Source organism: Biomphalaria glabrata, chromosome 7 (assembly GCF_947242115.1).
Source record: "Biomphalaria glabrata chromosome 7, xgBioGlab47.1, whole genome shotgun sequence".
Classification (NCBI taxonomy): Eukaryota; Metazoa; Mollusca; class Gastropoda; family Planorbidae; genus Biomphalaria; species Biomphalaria glabrata.
This window is the reverse complement of record NC_074717.1, coordinates 41629000-41655248: the sequence shown is the minus strand read 5'-3', so window position 1 is coordinate 41655248 and position 26249 is coordinate 41629000. Positions and strand designations below refer to the sequence as shown.

At 35.2% G+C, this 26249-nt stretch overlaps 1 protein-coding gene and 1 long non-coding RNA gene across 6 annotated transcripts in view; one reads left to right on the top strand and one right to left on the bottom strand.

Moving 5' to 3' along the window:
- Positions 1-26249, bottom strand: part of LOC106074856 (Y+L amino acid transporter 2-like) — a 61385-nt gene that overhangs the window by 9530 nt on the left and 25606 nt on the right. For 2 of the 5 annotated variants that reach the window (XM_056036993.1, XM_056036992.1), the window contains exons 2-7: positions 24182-24810; positions 6695-6820; positions 6090-6189; positions 5524-5568; positions 4957-5080; positions 4710-4813 (exon numbers count right to left, since the gene is read on the bottom strand). In XM_056036993.1, coding sequence (XP_055892968.1) covers positions 4710-4813; positions 4957-5080; positions 5524-5568; positions 6090-6189; positions 6695-6820; positions 24182-24647 — 965 coding nt within the window. In that variant the 5' untranslated portion in view covers positions 24648-24810. The remainder of the gene's footprint in view (positions 1-4709; positions 4814-4956; positions 5081-5523; positions 5569-6089; positions 6190-6694; positions 6821-24181; positions 24811-26249) is intronic. The other 3 variants (XM_056036994.1, XM_056036996.1, XM_056036991.1) reach the window with 3 other exon arrangements.
- LOC129927486 (uncharacterized) lies at positions 13671-21848 on the top strand. The gene is made up of 2 exons (XR_008779098.1): positions 13671-14537; positions 21079-21848. It is a non-coding gene; the product is annotated as an uncharacterized LOC129927486 (long non-coding RNA).

Here is a 26249-nt window from a genome sequence, read left to right as displayed (position 1 = left end):
CCCATGTCTTACCCATCTGCTTCCAAATCACTGTATCAATAAATACAAAGTTTAAAAAGCAAGCAAATGCAACAAGTTGTTTAGGTCAGTGAGAACTTCAGACTAGTAAGCTTACTAGTCAGTTCCCATCTAAGTCATAAGCATGTAGGATAGTTAATGTTGCAGATAGGACCATTCTGACAATCAAAGCAAGACCAGCCTATATTGGCATAGAGTATAAAATTGAAATTTAATTTACAATATTTTTTAATGTATAATAAGCATGTCGTCCCATCTGGGGCATAGTTCATCAAGCAGCTTCCTCCAGGCATCTTGGTCCCCATGACCTGCACACCTGCTTGACATCTACTTCCTAATCTCAGCGCCATGTATTTCTGGGTCATCCCTTCTTCCATTTTCCTTGGAGGTTCAGGTGAGGGCTTGTATTGTGATGTTGAATGCAGGCCTGCGAAGGGTGTGGCCAATCAAATGTATTATGAGCTAAGCCCTAATAAGGAGCAGAGTCAAGTGTTATCAATTAATTTTTTAGGTGTAGTTGAGGCATGAGGTCCCCAGTGTAGAGTGACTTATCAGCTGAATCAACCCTTGGTTTCGTTACGTCATCAGAATAGACCAATGTAGATTTTAGAATCCTTGGATTCTTCTCAAAATTTAGTGAGAATTTGTAGGAACGATCTAAGGTAACTGTAAAATAGCAGTTCAGTAGATCACTGTAATGGGTGATATAGTCTTCAAACATAAGCAGCAATCAGTAACGAGTAAGAAGTAAACAGTAGAATCAAAAAAACTTGATCAATAAACAATGCAGTACTCTCACAATGATTGGCAAGTAACGATAAACAGCTGTACAGCAAGTATATGTATAGATGTTTGAGACATCAGGATAACATAAATGAATCTCCTAGCCAGGCCTGTAGAGATACTGGATTAATTAGGATGAGATCTGATTGTAAAGAGTATTTAAATGTAACATAAATGAGATTCATAGTGTAGTTAACTGTGTGTTTACAATGACATGGTTATGACCCTTGAAAATGGGAACTGTATTTTTGCTATTAACAAGACATTTATCAATAAGGAAACAGCAACCTTACATTAAAAAAAACAACATAAGTTATCCTTTATGACAAAACAAATGCGAGTTGGTTGGAGATATTTTCATACAATAATAATAGTAATAATAAATAATTTCAATGTCTTTGATTCCGAAGATTAAAGATAAGTGCAGGGTTTCCCATGACTACGCAAGCTCAGTTATGACCTGCATTTTCACACAATAGGCTGCATGTAAAAAAAAAAGGATGAAGCAGATAACATTAAGAAATAATCTAATATACAAAGTAAATTAGAATGTGTCTGTCTGTATCTCCTATTAATTATATAAATCAAAACTCATTCTAAAGAATTATCACCAAAATTCTCCTTTGCTATCACCCCAGAGTGACTTAAAATATATAACCATTTATATGGGCTAATAATATAGAAAAATATGGGTCAGGTCAAATGTGTCATTGAAACTTTGGCTATTTATAAATATTCATAATATACAATGTTTAACTGAATATATGCTAAAATTAGCAGTAATCTAAAAAAATGTATAATAAAAGCATATAAATTTCAAAGGAGAGGGGCATTACTTTTAAAAGCCAAGAATCATGTAGACTGAAAATTGGGTTAGTAAAATCTTTAAAAGGAAACAATTATGTTGATATAAAGTATGTACCTGAACTGGCTACCACAACCTGGTAAAGTGAAGACAAGTGCTACTGATGAAAGTTGCAATTGACAGAAATCTAATTAAAGGAGGAATGTTTGTGAAAGACAAAGAATGAAAATGAAACCATGAGGGAAACTGTACTTCCCAACTTTATAGGTATAGTTCATAGACATCTTTCATGTTACTGTCAGTCATTCTCTGAAATAATAGAGAAAGGTTGATAGAGAGAGGTTGATAGAGAGAGGTTGGTAGAGAAAGGTTGGTAGAGAAAGGTTGGTAGAGAAAGGTTGATAGAGCAAGGTTGGTAGAGAATAGGTTGGTAGAGAAAGGTTGGTAGAGAAAGGTTGATAGAGAAAGGCTGATAGAGAAAGGTTGATAGAGAAAGGTTGGTAGAGCAAGGTTGGTAGAGAAAGGTTGATACAGAAAGGTTGATAGAGAAAGGTTGATAGAGCAATGTTGGTAGAGAAAGGTTGGTAGAGAAAGGTTGGTAGAGAAAGGTTGATAGAGAAAGGTTTATAGAGAAAGGTTTATAGAGAAAGGTCGATAGAGAAAGGTTGATAGAGAGAGGTCGATAGAGAGAGGTCGATAGAGAAAGGTTGACAGAAAAAGATTGATAGAGAAAGGTTGATAGAGAAAGGTTGGTAGAGAAAGGTTGATAGAGAAAGGTTGATAGAGAAAGGTTGATAGAGAAAGGTTGATAGAGCAAGGTTGGTAGAGAAAGGTTGGTAGAAAAAGGTTGATAGAGAAAGGTTGATAGAGAAAGGTTGATAGAGCAAGGTCGGTAGAGAAAGGTCGCTAGAGAGAGGTCGATAGAGAAAGGTTGACAGAAAAAGATTGATAGAGAAAGGTTGGTAGAGAAAGGTTGATAGAGAAAGGTTGATAGAGAAAGGTTGATAGAGCAAGGTTGGTAGAGAAAGGTTGGTAGAAAAAGGTTGATAGAGAAAGGTTGATAGAGAAAGGTTGATAGAGCAAGGTTGGTAGAGAAAGGTTGGTAGAGAAAGGTCGATAGAGAAAGGTTGATAGAGAAAGGCTGATAGAGAAAGGTTGATAGAGAAAGGTTGATAGAGCAAGGTTGGTAGAGAATAGGTTGGTAGAGAAAGGTCGATAGAGAAAGGTTGATAGAGAAAGGCTGATAGAGAAAGGTTGATAGAGAAAGGTTGGTAGAGCAAGGTTGGTAGAGAAAGGTTGATACAGAAAGGTTGATAGAGAAAGGTTGATAGAGCAAGGTTGGTAGAGTAAGGTTGGTAGAAAAAGGTTGATAGAGAAAGGTTGATAGAGAAAGGTTGATAGAGCAAGGTTGGTAGAGAAAGGTTGGTAGAGAAAGGTTGATAGAGAAAGGTTGATAGAGAAAGGTTGATAGAGCAAGGTTGGTAGAGAAAGGTTGGTAGAGAAAGGTTGATAGAGCAAGGTTGGTAGAGAAAGGTTGGTAGAAAAAGGTTGATAGAGAAAGGTTGATAGAGAAAGGTTGATAGAGAAAGGTTGGTAGAGAAAGGTTGATAGAGAAAGGTTGATAGAGAAAGGTTGATAGAGTATGGTTGATAGAGAAAGGTTGTATTCGTATTTCTAGAATGTAGTGGTTGAGAAAACATAAACAGAGCTAGCTAGATTGCATGATTGGATTGGGTGCTGGAAGATTCACTGGTAAATTAAAACAGCAGCTGTGAAAACTAATTAGCTGAGAAGACAGATTGGGGTTGGAGTGTGACTAGCTGACTAACTAGCTAAAGTGTTGTTGTTTTTTTTCTGGTTGATAAAAGTGAGGGGCATGTAACTGGTCAAGTGTTGGCGACTTGCCATGACACAATAATGTAACCTGGCATAGGAAAAGATGAAAAACAGGAAAGGTGGTTGGGGGTGGGGGGAGGTCATGGTCAACTTACATGTGCACATATAAAAAAATATAAAAGCGTAGAAGGATGAGTTAAGTTACTCTTCTAGACACTTACAAATGCTAAGAATGAATCATGGTATGCAAACTTTGACATTTTGTCACAGATGGTAAGGGAGTAAAAAGAAAAAAAGGAACAATATTTTGCATCTAAAGTAATTTAGTAACTATGTCAGACGATGTCTGCATCTATACATTTGGTCAAGTCTTTGCTTTTGTTACAAAGCAGATCAAACAATACAAAATACTAATTGTGGTTCATTAGAGAAATATTTAAAATTTATTTTTGAAAGGATGGATTCCAAGTTTGTGGCAAATACCTTAGTCCTAAATCTTTTTTAATCACTTCAGTAGATTTGCAATTTTTGTACTTTGAATTTAAGACAGAAGACTAAGACTGGGACAGCTTTATTGATGCTTGTTGGTAACTTGTGATTACAAAGTACTCTTTGTCCAATCAAAACAACAACATTCATAGAAATAGAACAGACACAGCACATAGATAAGTTCATTGAGTGACTACACACAGACCTCTGATTCGTTAGCATGTGCCCTAGTCAACAAGTAGAACTGATACAGTCTGACAGAGTAAACTTGCAGTGTTTCCCAAAGTGGGGTACGCGTACCCCCAGGGGTACTGGAAGACTTTGGAGGTGGTACGCATTGCACCTCAGTAACTATGTGGATTTTTTCTAAAATACCCATTTATATGTTCATTCTTCTCGTAAATGCAAAGTGAGGGGTACTCAAGTGTTACATAAGTGATAAAAGGGTACACTTTAGTCAAATGTTTGGGAAACACAGGAGAAAAGGAACAAACAAGTTTTTTTTTAAACGCTGTTCATGACCATAAGCATGATCATGCCTTTAGTCAAATGTGATCCGTGAATATTTTTGCATATATTACTTTTTTTTTTTTTCTAAAAATTCACTTGTCCAGTCCAGCAACAAGAGAGGGTGGCTGGAGCCTGACTTTAAGTTCTGGAAAGTGAAGATTTGTCATAGACATTAACTGATTACAACTTTAAAATGTTTCCCTTCTTGCTGTGAAATGTTTCTCATCAAACAATTTAGAAATTATTTTAGACAAAACAAACTGTTTACCTTGAGGACGTGAAAATGGCTCCATTTAAAGACCCAAATGTTGAGCAAGCTACAAATACTGGCATAATCCAGGACATTACTCCAAGTGTACGGTCAGCAAATGTCTATAAAAAAAAAAGTTATGATCAGCTGTAAAAATACATTTTAAAAAGTAAACATTTCAAGTTATTAACACAAAAAAAAAAAAACTAAAATACTTCTACAGCTGTTTTTTCTTTTCTTTCAAAAAGAGTGTCAGACTTATTACCACAGCGACAGCGTCAGAGGCCAACATCTCAGCTGGAGTCATCACAGCAAAGTAAGCCACATTAGCAAGGATGTAGATGACTGTAACAAGTGGTAGTGAGATCCAGATTGCTCTCGGCAAATTTCTATCCAAAAAATAAAAATAAAATAAAACCATTTACTTCAAAGTTACCATAAAATAATAAATCTAATTAAAAAATTCTAAATGGGTAGAATTATGTTCTTCTTCTTCTAATGGTAACTCAATCATTCTGGCATTTAATTTTTTATATTTTTTTTTTTTTTTGGCACATTGGCACAATTTAGGCCATGTTGTGCCCAGAATTATTCTGGATTTGAATGGCTGGAATCCTTAAACTTAAATGTTTTGTGAAAAGGACCAAGAATAAGCATGTTTCAATTTACATCATACATGACACCAGGAAAACTAATAAGGTAAATGTTTCAATGACTGACCTAGATCTATATGACACCAGGCTTTGGTAAAAAAAAACAACAAAAAAAAAACTTGAAATGACATGATGTTTTAAATAAACAAAACAAACGTGACAAGTTATAAATAACTCACTTGTAAGGATCTTTCATTTCTTCTGTGACAAAGTTTAAATAGTTCCTGGTAAATAAACATAGAATTGATTCATTAAACGGGCTTAGGACAAAGGAACAAACCATTCTCTCCATTCCAATAAATTCCTTTTTTAAACTCATGTGCCAACAAGGATAACCTGGTGTCTAAGTTAACAGGCACAATAAAAACAAGCAGCTTGGGAATCAAAATCATGGTGGCTATGTTGATTTTCATATTAAGATTTTCTAAGTCTTACTGTGACTTAGTTATGCATTACATTTAATCCTAGATTAATACTATAGTTATTGTGCTATTTTTGTCAACAATAATGTCAAATACAGTAAAATGACTTTAGAGGGATAAAGAGAAGGTGAGTTGCTTATCTGATTTTAAGACAAAAATTTCAAATAAAAGCAAAAAAAAATAATTAATAATCATTATTCACCCCCCCCCCTTTCTTTTTCCCTTTCCCTAAAAAAAAAACTTAACTAATGTTTTGTTAATCAACCAAAAAATTCTTTATTTTAGGTAGATAAAAGTAAATGAAATACAAATGCAATCCTTACCATCCTGAGTATGAAAAAAGTCCTGAATAAAATGCTAAGGCTATTCTTCCTGGTTCCTGAGTGGATCCTTCAAAAGGAGCTTCAAAGTTCTCTGTTGATCCTGCCATTGATAAAGATAAAAAAGTTGTCAACATTGCAATGTTAAAAAATGATGTACAATAATCAAACCTACTAAATCTCATGGAACAAAATAAAATTAAAATTTTTTTCACAAGCTCCAATATCCACCAGTAATAAAGTTTTGTCATAGTTTTGAAATTATTTGCTTTTTATTTTCACAATTTCCTTATAATAGTAAGAGTATTTCAATGCCTTTTTATCTCTGCAGCAATGATGTCATTCAACAAAATGAGTAAAACTAGGACTGGGAGGCATTTAATTTAATAATTCACTTCAATGTTGGCAGAGTTTAATATAAATAGTTTTCTACATATATAAAGTTATTTGAATTAGTGATCTTTTTTTTTTAACTTAGGAATTAAAAAAACACTATTATTTCATGAATTGAAAGAGGTTTTATTCTACAACTCATTTCAATTTAAAAAAAAACAAAGAGTATTGACTTGCTGTCAGATTTGTTGAAGAGCACTCAAGCATCGACTCACCCATAGCCAGTTTGACCACACCAGTGATGATGATGATGACCAGAGCCAATATTTTGGTGAAAGTGAAGATGTCCTGCACCCGGGTGGCCCACTTGACATTGCAGCAGTTGATAAATGTGAGAATGGCTGAAACATACAGGAGACATAAGAGTACTATTGTAATGATTGCTTTTGTATAAGTGTCATTCATGCTTCTGTTGTCAGCTCAGTCTGCTATGGTCCAATTTCTTTTGTAGACCTATACAAGAAGGGAATATGTTTCCCAGCTGCCTTACTCACTCAGCAAACATAACTCAAGTGAAATCTACAATTAAAAATGTATATATAGAGGGCCTATATATATATATATATATATCAGAATTCTAAGTTAAAACCCCTCAGTTTTTTGTAAAACCAAATTAATAAGCTAATATCAACGACTAACTGTGATTCTTTCTTAATATATGAGCACAATTCCTGTTCATTGATTACACACATCATTTATATTATAGATAATAAACAAAAAGAATTGCCCCTTTCTCCCAAGAAGCATTTGTTTTTTAACCTAACCTATTGCAGATATTAAAAGATGAAATCAATACAGGATTAAGTCATCAGTGTCCCAGCATGAAACCTACCTTGCACAATCTAACATTTTTAGTAAATATTAACAGGTGTTAGAAAAAAAAAAGTGTACAATCCACTTCTATGCTGAGCCCACAAATCTATTGATTAACAACGACAATAAATCAATGTTTTAACAAGCAGTAAGAGCTAAATAGCCCAGCCTTCCTATATTTTTTTTTATTAAGTCTAACGTTATAAACCCTTTTTTTGTACAGTTAATAAGTCATGACTCTTCAAATGTTTTGTAAAGTTTCTTCAACATATGGGTAGAAAGCATGTTACCTGCTTTATTTTTAATCATTTAAATCTTATGCCATGGCTCAGAGCAAAATGCTCACATTTGAATAAAAGCATAAACAGGAGACACCTGTAAGAAGTTCATCTCTCCTTATGTCAGTCTTGCTTGGTACTGTTACTGACTTGGACATTTCTGGTTACCACTTCTTTGGTATTATATAGATGTAGTTAGTCTCTTAACTATTCCTCACAATTAAATCATTGAATAAAATCCAACTTTCTGATGTAAACCCCTTGAGTAATGTCTAAGTGAAACTGTGTTATGAGCTTATATTTCATGTTGGTACATTTCATCTTGCTATCATTTTAGTGTATTGTTAAGTGTGATGTACAATTGTAAGACAAATTTCTTCGAATATAATAAAAGACTACTACTACTTGTTCTTCTTATTAATAACTCAGTGTGTTCTCGCCACTACTAGGACAAGTTACAACTTGAAGTTGTCATCACTTTGTTTCAGCACAAGCAACATAAAGGTCCACTCTTTATTCAGCTCTAATACCAGAGAATATTTTTCTCACTCTCAAGTAAGTTTATTTTTAGAATTTTTATATTAAATCCTTTTATGCCAAACAAACCCACATTTGTTTTTGTAAAATGTTTTGTTTTGTAAAATGTTTTACATGTTTCGGATGTTCCTTCAGAGTTGAAGATAGTTTACTTCCTAGTCCAAACCTCCCGCAGGACGACGGGGGATGGGAGCGGGCAGGATTTGAACCCTCGACCATCAATAAATCCGAACGACAGTCCAGCGCGCAAACCTCACGACCAGGAGCCATCCATTTTCATTTGAATTATTATCACTTTGAGTGTATGTTTGATCTAAAGCATTGCTATTTTGTTTATGTTTTACATAACAAGATTAAGTCAACATTTTTTTGCACAAGTGTTAAGCTCTCACATCTGTTGCCAGATCTACTCTCCTTCTAGTTCCAGCCAGGCCTGGTTATCATGACTCAGGTCAGGTGGTCCACACAACACTGAAGTATTTAATTACTGAGAGAACTTTACAGGCCAATAAATAAAGCGAATTTACATTAGTAGTGCAGGCATTATTTAAGTCAAATTAAGTTAAATATAGTAACAGAATTAGTTCATCATTGTTGCAGGGCAGCATGTTTAGTAACTGTAAGCTCTGACACATCTAGAACAGTGAGAGAGGCACAAAAGTTTCTTAAGAACACATACAGGTTGCAGTGTTACTATTTTGATTTTCATGAATAGCTCTCTATTGTTGTTATAATTTATTGTAAAACTCAACTGTGCAAGGTCTATATATAGCTACATCAAAGACAAAATCTGTTTTATGTTCTCAAAGCTAAAATCAAGGAGATGAAATCGAAGCTTAAAGCACAGTACTGCCGACACTGTCTTTGTTAACTGTTCTTTGAAGATTACTAGTACGTATGTGTGGCAGAACTATTCTTAGTCAAAGGAGTGGTGCCCCCAAATGTTTCAATAAAATCTGTGCCCAGACTAGAGAGTGCAAAACTAAGTAGATGACTGGAAGTGCACTGACTTAGTGTGCACTGACTACACTGCATTGTATCAGAATGACTGTATAGTTTTTAACTACCAAGACTTAATGAGAACAAGGGCAAGTAACTAGACCTAAATTTTGTGAATAAAAAAGTGAGCTGACATTAAAATGGGCTACTCTTACAAAGAGAAAGATAACCCCCCCTACTTTTTCTGTTTTTCTAGTCTAGCCATCTCTTTCCGACAATAGACTCTTATACTGACACTTAAGATGTTAGAAAGGGCTCAAAAGTAACTACTATCAAATGCAAGTTAATGGAATGGACAGATGTTTTTTTGCCGATTGTAGCGAAACACAAGAAAAAAAACAAAACAACAATCTTCTAGACTAGAGCATTAACTGATAAGAAAGTGGTTACCAGCTGTACAATGTTAGACTGTCAAATGGCAAGCAGCGGTTGTAAATGAAAAATATGGTCAAGTTATAGCCTACTCATTTGAAACAGAAGGTATGGCTATCCTTTTCAAACACATAAAAAAAATACTCTTAAAAAAACAAAGCTTCTATTAAGTGTATCAATTTGTTTGGATCAGACATGCCATTCAATTTGTAATAAGCCTAAGACGACAATCTATAAAGGGGACTAATTCAACTTGTACCACCACTTCAGTCAAGTACTTTTTCTTAATCTTGTTTTAGATGCCAAACAAAATCATTTATTACCAATAGTTAATTAACAAAGTTGTTAATTTTTTAATATCGATTCTTGTGTTGTCAGGTAAAAGAAATAATTGTGCAAAATTTCAGCTTGATCCGAGATTGGGTGTCGGAGAAATAACGTGTACTAACTTTTGGCCAGACAGACACACAGACAAACATACGGTGTGAGTTGAAATAAGCTTTTGTAAAACAAACATGAGTCTTCAAAAGATATGAGAGGGGATGTCGCCTCTACTTGGTCATGTTAGAAGACAGTGCCATCATATGACAAACAAACAAAAAACAAACGATATATAATAGAGAGAACTATGCAATCAATAAATCGAGTCCAGAATGTTTCACATTTGCGCATCTAAAAGTTCGCACCGCCAAAGCTTTATTTCAACACGTAAACATTCTCTGGTCATGGTCAAAAGTAGGCCTTCATTGTAGCGATGATAGCAGGCTCTGGTAGTTGAAAGCACGATTCACGTCACCCTATACTCGCAGACTGTTCCTACACCATCTTGATCAGTTAGTCATATGACTAGTTCGCACGTGTGTGAGAGAGCACATGAAGTAAGTTTGACAAGAAGTCCTACAAGGATTTATCATGACAAGCCTAGACTGGTGGTTGGGCTTTGCAAAACACAGTCAAGACACCGGGCATTTTGTAATCTAAACAGTGTAATTTGCTGCTGTTTCCTTATTACTAGAGTCTAGATGTATAGTTTCAATAAAACAAAGTATGACTGGCGATATCAAACAAGAGAAAGAGAGAGAGAAAAGAGAGAGAGAGATGTTTCGCAATTTATGTTTCATGTTATGATAAGTACAGATTCTATTGTTGTTTCACCAAGCCCGCCTGTTAGCTAAATGACCTGCCAACTGATAATTGACAGTAACTAAAGGCTGATAATTGGCTTCTGCTTTTTAACCCCTGTTTTTTTTTTTCTAACGTCACGTGTACTAAGCATTCCAAATCTATGTTTTCACCCACACCTATTTTACCCTCTATACACAGATACGATTATTTCTAGGTTTGCAGCATTATCAACCATTACAAGTATTTGCTTAGAGCCTCCCCCCCCCCTGCTTTTTTTAATTAAAAAAAACACAACTTTTTGGTAGGCACACACACACACACACGAGGCCTATTCCAGGCTGAAAAACGTTGTTATACGTAATTGTTTTTTATTGGGAGATTCTTTTCCACACGGAATTGTACATCAACTTCAGATCGTTACTCTTCGGCTCGTTTATCTTTTCTTTTCAGGATAGAATAACTCTCTTTAAACTTTGAAATAAATATATATTACATACAAGCCCCTTCCCGCCAGCCTGGACAGACCTACTCCTTGTTTAATTACGGTGTAATGCCTCTCTGTCCGTATCTAAATTCTTCGCAAAAAAAAAATATGAGCTGGCGCTATAGTTACGTGTGTTTATCGAAATGCAAAGATGATAGAACGAATCCGAAAGATATGACTAAACGAGACAAAAATAAAATTGACTAGAAGTGAGACGGCTGACACCACGGTGAGAGTTTCAACCATTGAGTCTCATGAATAGTGTCAGCAGAAAAGATCCAAGGTGACATCATTCCCTGGATGGGTGGCATTTGGGATGTAGGCCAGTCACCGAGTTTCAACGCTACTAGTTCAAAACATTGACACTAAGTTCGCCCCCCATCCTTTTTTTTTTCTCGCCACCAGACTAACAAATAGAATTAGTTGGGCGAGCTACACGTGAAATAGACACGGATCTTAGTGCATTGACATATCATTAAGAGTCAACGCGGGATGATGGCACTGCGGCACGCGACTCAATAGAACACTTAAACATAATTATATTCTAAGAACTGGAATAACAAGGGACGGTACTGATGTCAAGGGACAGACATTGTTTTGTTAGAACTAAAAGACGGCATTCACCCTAATTACCTAATGCAAGTAGCTGGAGTAATAATGTAAAAATCAATGCACCCTTAGGGATATCAGCAGAACATTGTTAGCATTAAAGAAGTGATATTAACGTGTTGTCTGCAGGGCCCAATAAGAGGACAAGAACCTTCACCTAATTAGCTTGTTCTCATAGTAACTGGATAGCAGTAGCTGGAAAAGTAGTGTATGTAATGTATTTGACGTATGAACTATTTTTGTTGAGTCAAGTGTCGCTGGATCAGTTGTCTGATGAACCTATGGCAAGGAACGCATTGTCGCTGCATCAGTTGTCTGATGAACCTATAGCAAGAAACACATTGTCGCTGGATCAGTTGTCTGATGAACCTATAGCAGGGAACGCATTGTCGCTGGATCAGTTGTCTGATCTATAGCAGGAAACGCATTGTCGCTGGATCAGTTGTCTGATCTATAGCAAGGAACGCATTGTCGCTGGATCAGTTGTCTGATCTATAGCAAGAAACACATTGTCGCTGGATCAGTTATCTGATCTATAGCAAGGAACGCATTGTCGCTGGATCAGTTGTCTGATCTATAGCAAGGAACGCATTGTCGCTGGATCAGTTGTCTGATCTATAGCAAGGAACGCATTGTCGCTGGATCAGTTGTCTGATCTATAGCAAGGAACGCATTGTCGCTGGATCAGTTGTCTGATCTATAGCAAGGAACGCATTGTCGCTGGATCAGTTGTCTGATCTATAGCAGGGAACGCATTGTCGCTGGATCAGTTGTCTGATCTCTTGCAAGGAACGCATTGTCGCTGGATCAGTTGTCTGATCTATAGCAAGGAGCGCATTGTCGCTGGATCAGTTGTCTGATCTATAGCAAGGAACGCATTGTCGCTGGATCAGTTGTCTGATCTATAGCAAGGAGCGCATTGTCGCTGGATCAGTTGTCTGCGGCGTGACCTTAGCTGATAACAACTGCTTGTTCACCAATTGAACGTTAGAAACTTCTATGGGTAACAATCACCTCGATTCGCTCATTAGTGGAGACGATTTGGCGGGAAAGGAAGAATTGGCTTTGACATATGCTAACAACTAGACAGGTGAGATCCCTACCCTGAGTGAGGACCAAAATCAATGTGTCAACAACACGGACACAGGTACTCCTCCTACTAAAAGAGTTCTAGATAAATAAGAGAAATCTGATCGAGGTGGGACATTGTTGGCGTTGTTCGGAAAAGGCTTTGAAACACAGGAAACTGACAGCAAGACGAACAATGCAGGCGGTGGGTGTGACACGGACTTCCAGATCACGCTGACCTACTCATGACCCAGCGCTTCAAAGCGTAGTTCTAACTGACATAGAGACATTTGTCAACAAATTATATATGAAACGTGAGCAACTTTACGTCTGTTTAATTAATCTAATAATTGCAGCAGTGTCTACAAATTCAACAATGGACCTCATTCACCGAAACGAACGGTCACGTGATAATATTGATAAAACAAAGGGAAAAAAAACTGTCACGTGGTAACCATTGTTGATTAAAATTAAATCGTAATTTGTATAGAAGAAACAGAGAATTGCGTGGCTCAATGTTGTTTGCTTACGATTGGTGAATGAGGCCCATTAAACAATTTAGGCATATTTTAAAGGGGCTGATTTTTTTTTATAAGCATGCTAGCTTCGCTCTGGTCGAATCTCTTTTGAGGACCCGTGGGAGGATGGGACTATAAGGAAGATTTCCGTGCTGCCGTTAGGGGTTGAGCTAATACAACTCAGCTCGAGTCGTGATTTTAATGTCTTATTTTAGTTTTAAAATGATATCCCGACAATCAGAGGCGAAACTTAATAGGGATACGATACGATAAGTCCCATTTGAACGCTCTAACACTGAAAAGAAGTTAGTTTAACAAATCAATCATAATTAATGCCAGCAAACTAAGGCGAATAAAATCATAGCTAGCGTAAAAAAAAAAAAAAAAGTAGAATGATCTAAAAAAATTTTTTCAATGACTATTGTAATGACACAAGATGCGTAGAAGTTGATGTGAATCGGGTTTTTCCTAAGTAATGTGACGAGTAAGAACAGAGTAGGATTATGAACAAGAAGAATAACGGACAAGACGCCTAAGAGGACGACGCTAGGCTAGCGACGACAGAGGACTGTGCCCTTTTTATTGTTTATTAAATTGTTGAAGTTATCAGCCTGCGTTATTAAGTATATTCTTGATTCATTCTGTTGTTGTGTCATATGGACTCGCATGCACCAGTAACATATATATACTCATCAACAAAATAGACCATCAACAGATGTGGCGACCCCGACGGCCAGGGCGTCATTTTGATCTACAATCTAGTTAACTTCGTGTTCTGGATATATCTATCTACAATTCTACACTTGGCGAAGTACACTGAAGAAGTACTGGATTAACATTCGTTTATTTCTACTAGATCTACCCTACGTCTGTGCTAATTATCTGGACTGCAGCTGGATTTTGGCATCTTTGTTCCAGTGGATCTAGACTTTCTATTAGAGAAAATTCGAAACCGTTACCAGCGTCTAGCTTTGTCAGCCAGGTTAGATATTTTTAGATTGAACCTGGATCTATATATAGATCTATATTGACTATATCTATTGTGTCTGAATCCAGAACTATTTCGTCCGTGTAAGTGATCTAGGGCAGTCCGTCGTCAGTATACCTCTATCTAAATATATATACCTCAAGACTACTCAAGAGTGAAGATACCTCATTTTGTCAGGTTTATCTGTTTATTGTGAGTACGGAAAGTCATCTGAGTCTACATATCTAGTATCTACAAGCTGACCGTTGGATCGAGTCACCTTGTCAGGTTTGTTTTTCAAGCTATTAATTGACTGTTGCAGTGTTGCTGAGCTTACAATCTAATCTACACACGAGTGATGGTATACCCTACTACCACACTGCGTGACCATCTAATCAACTTGTAAAGTTGACTCATTTATATTCATCAAAAGAGAGAGTTGGACTTTGTCATTTTTTTTACCTCTCTTGAGACAGCACCACCAGCTTGTCTCAATATTGACTTATGTTCCTGACCTGAAGACAGAAGCCAGCACCAACAGATCATCAAGTGGAACCGGAACCTTGGAACCCTACCAGAGGACTTTATCTGAGATTCGTACCATACTGTGGCAGCACCAGGAGAGATTGGCTCAACTCAGTACTGCCTGTCGAATAGCCTTTGTGGGAGCACACCTTGCCTTGCCTAAGACTAAGACAGTGGGGAACTTGGGTGGAACTGACCGTTGTAGCTCCGTGGACTGAACAAAGGGGATCTAACTAAAGATAAGTTTATTTTTTCTCTCCATTATTATTAAATTAAGTCTATTAGGGACAGTAGATCTTTGTTAAGAGCAGGTTGCCTGATAAGGGCGTCATTATAGGACACATTAGAAAGTGGACCTGCTCCATTTAATAAAGTCTCGATGATTGTTTAGATTGTCTTGTTTTGTTCGTATCCACGTACATTTTATTTTTTTTTAGAAGTCAGGTGAAGTCATCTTTATTTGTCTCTTTCAGTGTATACTTCCTCTAAAAAGTCTCATCTCATTAGAATAGATTTATTTTTTTGTGTCTTATTACGTTTATTTTACATTATTCTTATTATATATTAGTAATTTTATCTTAAGTAGATAAGGTAAGCCACGTTTAATCTAGATTATAAATTCTAGATTGTTTCCAGGTAGTAACTAAATTGTTATACCTATGAGAGCCTTTGATCTATTTTATCCTGAAGACAACTGAGTCTAAGGAGTAATTATTTATATATAGATCTTTTGCCCCGATTAATCGGTTGACATTATTTTATAGATGTGTTTAAACACAGTCTAATTGGTCAGAATAAAATTTTTTGTCAGTATCACTGGATTGTGATTTACTGTTGGAGGTATAATATTGATTTATCTATTTGAAGTTGTATTGAAGTTGTATTGAATCTAGACTAGTGACTAGAATAGTCCTAGGGGTATTTATTGGCAAGAAGTAAGTCCATTGAATTAAGTATTGAGGTATTGATATTTGTTTATGTGGCCTAAAGTAAGTCCACTGAATTAAGGTGATATAAAATTTGGAGTTGTATTCAAGTATTGTGGCTGTGAGTAAGTCCACTGAGGTAATATTTGTTGATATAACATTGAGCAAAGGTATTTAAATATATAAATATATATATATATTACAAGAAGTATTTGAAAGAAAGTTTTTGTGAAAACTAAATTGTGATATTTAGGCCAATAGGGAGGTCATATCAAAACTATATTGAGACATTGTTTAAAATAAAATAAGCATAATGGCAACAGCTCCAAACTTTGATTATATGGAGACTTTTCACCAGCAAATTATTGCTGAGGCTAAACAGCTAGAACTTAAAGGAAAGGACCTAACTAGCTATGTACAGCAAATGGTGACAATAGAGAGAGATAGAATAGATAAGATAGAAATGGAAAAGAATAAACTAGATGCACAATTAATAAAAGAAGAAGCAGATAGGAAATTACAATATGATCTTGAGAAATTGAGAATTGAAGCTGAACAAAATAAACAAAAAGTTAATAGCAATAATACTAATGATAGATCTAATACTAATACTACCAATGCCCCAGACAATCACATTGAAACCAATAATAGTAATAATCACACAAACAACACTAATATTTCAAGTGATAACAACCATTGGTTGAGGAAAAAACTACAACCCTTTCAGGAGGCTAGAGATTGTATTTCAGACTACCTAAAGAGATATGAAATTAAAATGGTTAATTGCAATATAAGGGAGGAAGAGTGGTCTCAAATTTTGTTAGACTTTGTACAAGGGCAAGCTCTTACAATTTGTCAAAACCATAATCATACTGTACAAAATAGCTACCAAATTTTAAAAAAGGAATTGCTGAATGCATATGGACACAATGCCAGCACATTCAGAAAAAAATATTTTGAAAACACACCTTCCAATCAGATAGAACCACAAACCACTATAAATTTGGAAAAAGACTATTTTAATAAATGGCTGGGATTTGAGAAGATTGACAGTACCTTTGAGGGATTAAAAAATTTTATATTACTTGATAATTTTGTAGCTAAGTGTGACCCGCAATTACAATCATTTATCAAAGAAAGGAATCCCAAAGTTTTGGATGATGTTACTGAGATAATAAGAACATATAAAAATGCCTATCCCAACAACCTTTTTTCATGTAAAGATAAAAAGAATATTGATCTAGTGGGATATACACAGGAAAACAATGAAAGAAGTAGAAATAGAAGTAGGGATAGCCAACATTTTAGATATAGCAATAGTAGAGATAGGTCAAACAACAGGGATGTTACATGTTATAGATGTGGGAAAAAAGGACATATGGCTATGAGATGCAGGGGAACACAAAACAGGTCAAACAGTAGGAATAATTATAATAGATCAAGTAGTACACATAATTACAATAGGACAGATAGTAGAAATAATTACAGAGCAGACAGTAGGAATAGGTACAGCAATTACAACAACAATTACAATAATAACACATACAATAGGAGTAAAAGCAGGGAATATAAAAATAGAGATTCTGACAGAGTGTTTTTTGTTAGGGAAAATAAAAACAATTTTGCTTTCTACCCAGCTTTTATTAACAATGTTCCAATAAAGGCAATCCGAGATAGTGGCTGTAACACACTCGTGGTTCGGGCTGATCTCATTGAGGCGCAATATTATAGGGGATATACAAGGAAAGTGGAGTTGGCAGATGGCAGTATAAAGGAATTTAAAGTATTTAAAGTGTTTATTGAGACACCTTTTTACACTGGCCATTGTGAGGGAGTAGCCATGCCTAACATGAGACATGATATGTTAATTGGAAACCTAACGGGTTTGAAGGAATGTTCAAGACAGGAAATTGAAGCATGGGAAAAGAAATATGAAAGGTTACAGCAGAATAGGAATACTGAAACAGAAAATTACATTAGTAATATGGTAATAACCAGATCTAAGAACAAGCCAAAACAAGAAACTCAGGAATTTATTGATGTGAATGATGAAATAGTTAATGGTGAAGAAGATAAAGAGAAAGAGGTTGAAATACAAGGTCAAAAACAAGATGAAACGCAAGCAGAAAAACAGAAAGATGGAACTGAAGAAATGAAAACAGAAGAATTGAAAGGAATAAACAAATTGGCTCAAGAACAGAAACAAGATAACATCATTGGGAAAACATATGACAGAATTAGTGATAGGAGAAATAATAACCCAATGGAGAAATATGTCATAGAAGAAGGAATACTATTTAGGAAAACAAAAATAAATGATAGAGAAATAAAACAATTAGTTTTACCACAAAAGTATTGGAAGGATGTCATGATTTTGTCACATGACAGTAATTTAAGTGGACATAGGGGTATAAAGAAATGTTTTAGAAATTTAGCAACTCAAGTATTTTGGCCTAAAATGAAAGGAACTATATCAAAATACATAAGATCATGTGATATGTGTCAAAGAAGGGGACTTAAGGGTAAATTAGGTAAAGCTCCATTACAGTCAATGGATGAACCAAATAAACCATTTCAAAAAATAGCAATAGACATCATAGGACCTTTAACTAAAACAGAACATAATAATAAGTACATATTGACAATAGTAGACATGTTCAGTAGATATCCTGAAGCAGTGGTATTATCCAATATAGACACAGAAAATATTATTAATGCTTTAGATCAAAAGTTCATAGTCAGACATGGGATACCAAAAACATTACTATCAGACAATGCTTCTATGTTTACATCTGAGTTATTTAAAAGATGGACATTAAAATATGGTATAGAACACATTAAATTATCGCCATTCCACCCGGAAGCCAACGGGCTTTGTGAACGCCTAAACAGTGTTATAAAAAGATCCTTAGCTAAAATTGTAGAAAATAATCAGAAAAACTGGGATCACTATATTAATTTTGTTCTATTTTCTATTAGAAATAATATTCATGAGGCAACTCAATTTTCACCATATGAGTTAGTACATGGAAGGAAACCTAGAGATGAAATACAAATTTTTAAAGAAAGTTTGATCTTAAATAAAATAGAAAAGGAAAATGACAATGAAACAGCATTAGATTTAAAACAAATATGGGCGGAAGCTTTTGAGAATAACATGAAATATAAAGAAACAGTACATGAGAACTTAAATGAAAAAAGAAAATTAAGAACATTGGAGGTAGGAGACAAGGTATTACTTTTGGTAATTGACTTAAAAAACAAATTAGGAAAACAGTGGAAGGGTCCATTTGTTGTTACAAATAAAACAAGTGAAGTAAACTATAAGATTAATATGAATGGAAAAATAAAAACATATCATATAAATAATTTGAAGTTGTACAATGAGAGAAATGAAAATCAATTTCAAAATTTGGATACAGAAGTAAACAATGAAAATCAAACTCAAAAGTTAGATACAGAAACTGTGGAAAATGAAAATCAGGTAGATGAATGTTTAATTGTTTTAATCAATGAGGAAACTAATGAAAATGATATTAAAAATATTCCTATACTAGAAACTAAAGATAACCAAACATGGGAAAAACTGAATCTAGAAAATTTATCTCCAGAAAAAACAAAAGACATAATAAATGTAATCAGTGATTTTAAAGAAATTTTTTCCAGTTTGCCAGGAAAAACAAATATCATAAAGCATGACATAAAGTTAAATAGTGACAAACCTATTTTCATGAAGCCTTATAGGATTCCATTACACTTACAGGGAAAAGTTAAAGATGAAATAGACAGCTTATTAAAACTAGGAATAATAGAACCATCCAATTCAGCTTATGCTTCACCAATAGTTATAGCAAAGAAAAAGAATGGGGATATAAGGTTATGCATAGATTATAGACAGTTAAATAAGATAACTGAATTTGATCCTTACCCTATGCCTAACATTGATGACATATTACACAAATTGTCCAATGCTAAAGTATTTACAAAATTGGATCTGACAAAAGGATATTGGCAAATTCCTTTAACCAATAGAGCTAAACCTTATACTGCATTTATCACTCCTTATGGAATATTCCAATGGAACTTTATGAGCTTTGGGCTTATAAATGCTCCAGCTACCTTTAATAGGATGATGATATCAGTTATAGGTCATAGAAAAAATGTAATCTGTTACTTAGATGATATATGCATTTTTCATGAGGATTGGAAAGAACATTTAAAAGGAATTAGGGAGATTTTTGAGTTAATTAAACAAAATGGTCTAACAGTTCAAGCAGAAAAGGTAGAGATAGGCTTAGAAGAAATCACATTTTTAGGACATAGAGTTAAAAATAATACTATCAGTCCCATTGAAGATAATGTAAAGAAGATATTAGAAATAGAAATACCAACAACACAAAAACAGATTAAATCAATACTAGGGATGATAAACTATTATAGAAAATACATACCAAATTTAGCAGAGATAGTTGATCCATTAAACCAGTTATTAAAGAAAGGACAGCCTAGAAAAGTGACTTGTAATAGAAAGTGTGTAGAAGCTATAGAGAAAGTTAAGCATATTTTTTCTACAAATTTGATATTGAGATTACCAGATGTTTCTAAAATATTCTATGTCACTACTGATGCTTCTGGTAGTGCTATAGGAGGTTGTTTGATGCAACAGTATGATAAATTACACCCAATAATTTATGTAAGTAGGAAATTATCTGATACTGAGAAGAGATACAGTGTCATAGAGAAGGAGGCTTTAGCTGTTGTTTGGGTTGTAACTAAGTTGGAAAGCTATTTACTGGGAAACAAATTCATATTGTTATCTGATCACAGGCCTCTAAAGTTTATGCAAGAAAAAAGTATTAAAAATGGTAGATTATACAGGTGGTTTCTAATTTTACAAGAATATAATTTTCAATTGGAGGCTATTAGGGGAGAAATTAATATTGTAGCTGACATGTTGTCAAGAGTTACCGTGAGATAAACTGTTGTAAATAATGATTATTCATTTTGATTTGTTTATGCATGTATATATATGTATATGTTTTAGTCAATGGGTATGAATAAGTTGTTTATATATGGACTATATATTTTATTTCCTTTAAAGGAAGATAACTCAGTAAAATATAACTTGGGAATTTTATTAAATCAAGGGAGATAACTATAAAATTTCAATAATTGAAGTCAAAGGTGTAAATTAAAGTAAGTATGATCATCTACAGTCATTATTTTTTTATATAATCATTATCATCCATTAGTAAAAGGCTAGGTCAGTTTGGAAATGGTAAGTGGAGAGAAAATATACTTATTGGTACCCAACAAAAAAGTTAAGTAGAATAATTTGGAAAGCTGTTTTGACACAAATATTACATTTTGTCTGACAGGAAAAGTTTGGTGTGATGTGAGGCGACCAGCCATGAACATATAGCCAATGACAGTATTTACTCTGAAAAACTCTGATTTATGCCTATGGAGTCAGCAAAGGTATCTTCGTATGTGGACTATATACATGTGTATTTACTCTGAAAAACTGTTTTATGTCTGTGGAATCGACAAAGGCATCGTCGTATGGGGACTGTATACATGTCTTGATGGACTTAGTACTATTGGTTGGTGAAACTATTACACTGTACTATACTATTTCATCGTCAATGACATGAGTGATGATTAGAACACTATATACCGGATATTTTCTTACCAATAACTGTATTGGAACTGTATTGTTTTCTTGGTGTCAACATTCAACTACAGTGTGAACTTTGTGACATAGGAACATGGACAATTTTACCAGGGAACTGATGAAGATGGGAAACATTATGATGTCCATCAAGATCAAGATATATGTTTGTTTTGTCTTTCCCCAAAATTTTGGCCATATATATTGTACAGACATGACAGTAGGGATAGTGTTTTAGACTGAAAAAAAAAATTGACAAAATTTTTTTTTTTTGATAAAGGGGGGAGGAAATATGTAATGACACAAGATGCGTAGAAGTTGATGTGAATCGGGTTTTTCCTAAGTAATGTGACGAGTAAGAACAGAGTAGGATTATGAACAAGAAGAATAACGGACAAGACGCCTAAGAGGACGACGCTAGGCTAGCGACGACAGAGGACTGTGCCCTTTTTATTGTTTATTAAATTGTTGAAGTTATCAGCCTGCGTTATTAAGTATATTCTTGATTCATTCTGTTGTTGTGTCATATGGACTCGCATGCACCAGTAACATATATATACTCATCAACAAAATAGACCATCAACACTATTTACAAAAGATAATTCTACATTCATCTAATTAAAATTAAATGGCGACTTCACAGCGAAAGCTTTTTTTTTTTTTAACCAAAATACGTTTTAATTTCATCCCCCAGTCAAATAGCCCAACATACTATGTGCGTAGGACAACATAGATCTAGTATCTGATCTAGGTCACTTCGGTTCACATCTGGTGTCTGCAAAGAAAAAAAGTCCATCGGAAAGAGGGAGGGGGGGGGGAGTCAAGTCAACACAAATTACACAATGTGCAAAGCAGACAAGGGCGGTAACTTTTTGTTGCTCTCGTCCTAAGTGGAGGGAAAAAAAGGAAAGGACTTTTATACTTCGGTAAATTACAATATGTTCGATTAGATTTCTGGATGAAACAAAGTGCTCAAGCAGCCACCCGAATTCAATTCCTACTTATTTGTTAACGTCAGAGACACTGATTCTAAAAGAATGCTCTACGAGAAAGAAAATCAGTGGGGTCAGCACAGCACAAAACTGCTTTCAATAAGTAATAAGTATATAAAGAAACACTATTCACAAAAAGCATTGTAAAGTTATGCGTTTGAAAAAAAAAATCTCAATGTTTAATGTTTAAGCAGCCCCACATTTATATATATTTAAAAAAGAAAAGTCTACGACTATTAGCTACAGGTTCGTTGTTTACGTCGAGACGAATGTGTTTGAAGTTTAGGGTTACTCAAGGTCAAGGCTGAGAGGAGTAATCCGTTTAAGGACACAGACAAACATCCCCAGCCACGCAATGTGTTATGCAACTTGTCCCTTGATAGTTCAGTTTCAAAGTAGAAACAAACAAAAGAGGGGGGGGGGGCAGGTATATCCAGTTCTATTTGAAATGTCTTGTTGTTTCTCTTTACCGTGTGGAGACAGTTTCTACCTCAATACAGAATTACATGCAGGGACTTTTTGAGAGCTCGTTTAGCCTTTATTAGACTTTATATCTATCTGTGCACCGTTACGCAATCATATGCAGTGGTGGAGTTATCAGATCGCTGGGCTACTGATCCAAATTTTTCAAGAACCCACCCAGATCTAACATATGTCTGACATCTTAAAGCCTGTTGGCAATAGTACTAAACACACAACACACTATTATGTTAAAAGTTTAAAAAAACAATGCTGCGTCTAAAACTTCTAGAAATAGATCTATAACAAAAACATTATGTAACATTGTTTGTCAACATTTATGCAATTTACTTTATTTCAAACCCCGACAAACAAACATCAACACATAAACCTATGCCACTTATTAGCAAAGCAGGTTAATAACACATTTAGCAAAGTATGCACTCGATGTCAAAGTTGACAAACTTGTTCTTAACAATATTTCCAGCTTTAGCCTGAGCAGTATTTATACAAAGTAAAGTTTCCCTTTTAGACCTTGTGATCTATGGGGCAGATGATGTAAAGGTCATCTGTTTTTGTGGCCCACGGTTAATAAGGGTGTCATGTGGCCAACACAATGACCAACCTATTTTACTTTCCCCAACTAATGTAAATTACCTATTAGAGCTGGGTGGACTTAGAGGCGCCCTAATATCCCAAAAGTAAAAATCACAGTCTTCACCAGGATTCAAACCTGAGACCTCCATTTTGGAAGCCAAGTGCTTTACCACTCAGCCACCGTGCTTCCCTCAGTATTTATAGCTGCACTCAATAGGAGCCCGAACACATGAACATAACATGTTATATAATTTTTTTTTTCTTTAAGTAACCATTCAAAGACCATTAGATAAAAGTTATATAGAGACAGGAGAAGTACAGAGACTAGAACCCACAACCACCTGCTAACTACTGTTCAATGAAAGAGATTCTATCCAAGGCAAAAGACAGAGGAATGGAGAAAAATGGTCAACAGATTTTGAGTGTTGCCCCAATGGTCCAACAGACTAAGGGATAGGGGAAGATCAGTTATAGGCATTAAACTTTATGGTAGGTATACATTGAAATTTCAATAGGATCAACTGATTAGGGCAGAGTAGTAAGGGGGGTCAGAATCTAGAGATAGAGATACAAAAGGAAATGAGGTCAAATTTATGCCAGACCTATTTGATCTTAAGATATATATTATACTGACACAAAGGTATAAAAGCAAGAAAGATGTCCTTTTATAAACATAGAGTACACATACTGCACTAAAACTGTAATTTAAATTTTCATTAAAATACAAAAAATGGAGAAAATGTACATTATAAATATACTCACTTAAACAAAGTGCTGCCAAAAGGGAAACTGCAACTGCTGGTGTTGTACAGTCGGGGAAGAAAGGTTGAATTATATAATTTGCAAAAGTCAATGCTGTAATAGCATTCCCTGTGGGGATGATCACAATAAGACACACCCAAAGGTATAAAAACGCAGGTAAATTTCCATAAGAGTTCATGATGTAGCTGTAATCCGCTCCAGAGGCTGTAATGCAGGTTCCGAGCTCTGCGTAGCACATGGCTCCAACACCACACAACGCGCCAGCAATGGCCCATACCAATAAACAGGAGCCTACAGATCCAGCCTCGAGCAGAACTCCCTTTGGAGAAACAAAGATCCCACTTCCAACAATGATGCCAACTATCATAGCCACTCCATTCCATAGACCTAACTGTTTCTTGAGCTGTACAGCCGATGAATGTGACTCAATTGACACTTTGTCTGATTTATCTGACTTCTCAGCCATGATTCTCTTCTAATTTATCTTAAAGATATAATACTAACTTGTGAATGATCTGGATCAGTGAATCACATGACATGTATTCGATAAAATGTTAGAAGTCCACATTTAGAGGTTGAAGAAAGAAATTACTATTTGTTTCAAAAGAGTCGTAACTATAAAATTTTGACTTTAAGAACATTTTTTTTTAAATTTTCTGAATGAAGTAAAATGACATTTATATAAGAATATATCATTGTCATATGTATCACTGCCTTTTGAAAAATTATAGTTTTTATATTATGCTTTTGGATGTCATTAGCTTTTAAACTTAGAATTAGTAAGTTCTAATCAAAATCTAGTGACATAACAGTGCAGAAATTGTAGATTCTATACTATTCTAATTCTTAAGTGCATCTGTTTGTGTAGATAATTATGTGGCCAGCAAAACAAACAACCATTTTTTACTTTCCCCATCAAATTGTCAGGTAGGCTATGGTCATGTATACTGTACTCTGGAACACCTTTAAATTATAACTAAATAAATACTAGACTCTCTATATCTATATTAGTCTGAACTATTTATATCTAAATCTAAGTGTCTTGAGATTATTTAGAAACTCTATACTGTTCTAATCTAGGTAGTATCAATAACATAAATTGAAAATGACCCGGAAGGGCGGGGGGGGGGGGGGGGGGGGGGGGGGGGTAGATCTATATGATGGGGTGTATAGATCTAATTCTAATCTCTGGAGATGTTTCTTCTTCTTCTTCTTCCTAAACTGTCAGGTAGAGTTGAGCCTTTGGCTCTTGGAACTCTAGGCCAGCAAAAGTGAACAAGAGCTCCCTCTCACCGGCCTGAATGAGAACAGTGTACACTGTTCTGTCTGACAGGTGGGTCAGACTCGCGGCAAGAGACTGCGTACACTAAAGACCCCCGCCATTTTCCTTTTCTATACCAGGCTAACTGAGCGGGACATGACATTTATGTAACGGCCCCGTGAGGAACAGCGCCTGGATTGTGACAAAGGTTGTGGGAGCTTTTTTACAACTCCGCACAGTGCAATGAGGATGCTCTCGCACCCCCTTAGGCACCCCTATGGGAGTCTTGTTTTGTTACCCTTTAGCCTAATCGTTTCCTCTCACGATCGTTTCCACCCGGGCGCCACTATGAGGCAGGTTAGCATGCCCAGGGGAGATGTTTCTTAGAGTCGTAAGTCATCTCTAGAGACCTAATAGAGAAGAACTACACACTTAAAATAGGTTAGCAAAAATCTAGGTGAGATTCTATATATTTAGATTGACTCTACTACTCAGTCTAGATCTAGACTAGAGCTGTGTTTACTTAAAGTACTCCTTTAGTCAATAGGTGACTAGATCATATAATTTACTATAATTATAAAAACTATAATTATATAATATAGAGAGTCTAAGTTGAGTCTCTAGTGTATATATATATATACTGTGGCATTTTACGTCTCGAGAGACGATCTTTTCCCTTTGCAACTTCTTGTGTGACTCTCTCTCTCTCTCTATATATATATATAGAGAGAGAGAGAGAGATCTACTACTAGCATAGAAATAGAATAGTCTAGTCTAGTCTGGTTAATATGCATGACTAAATGCATG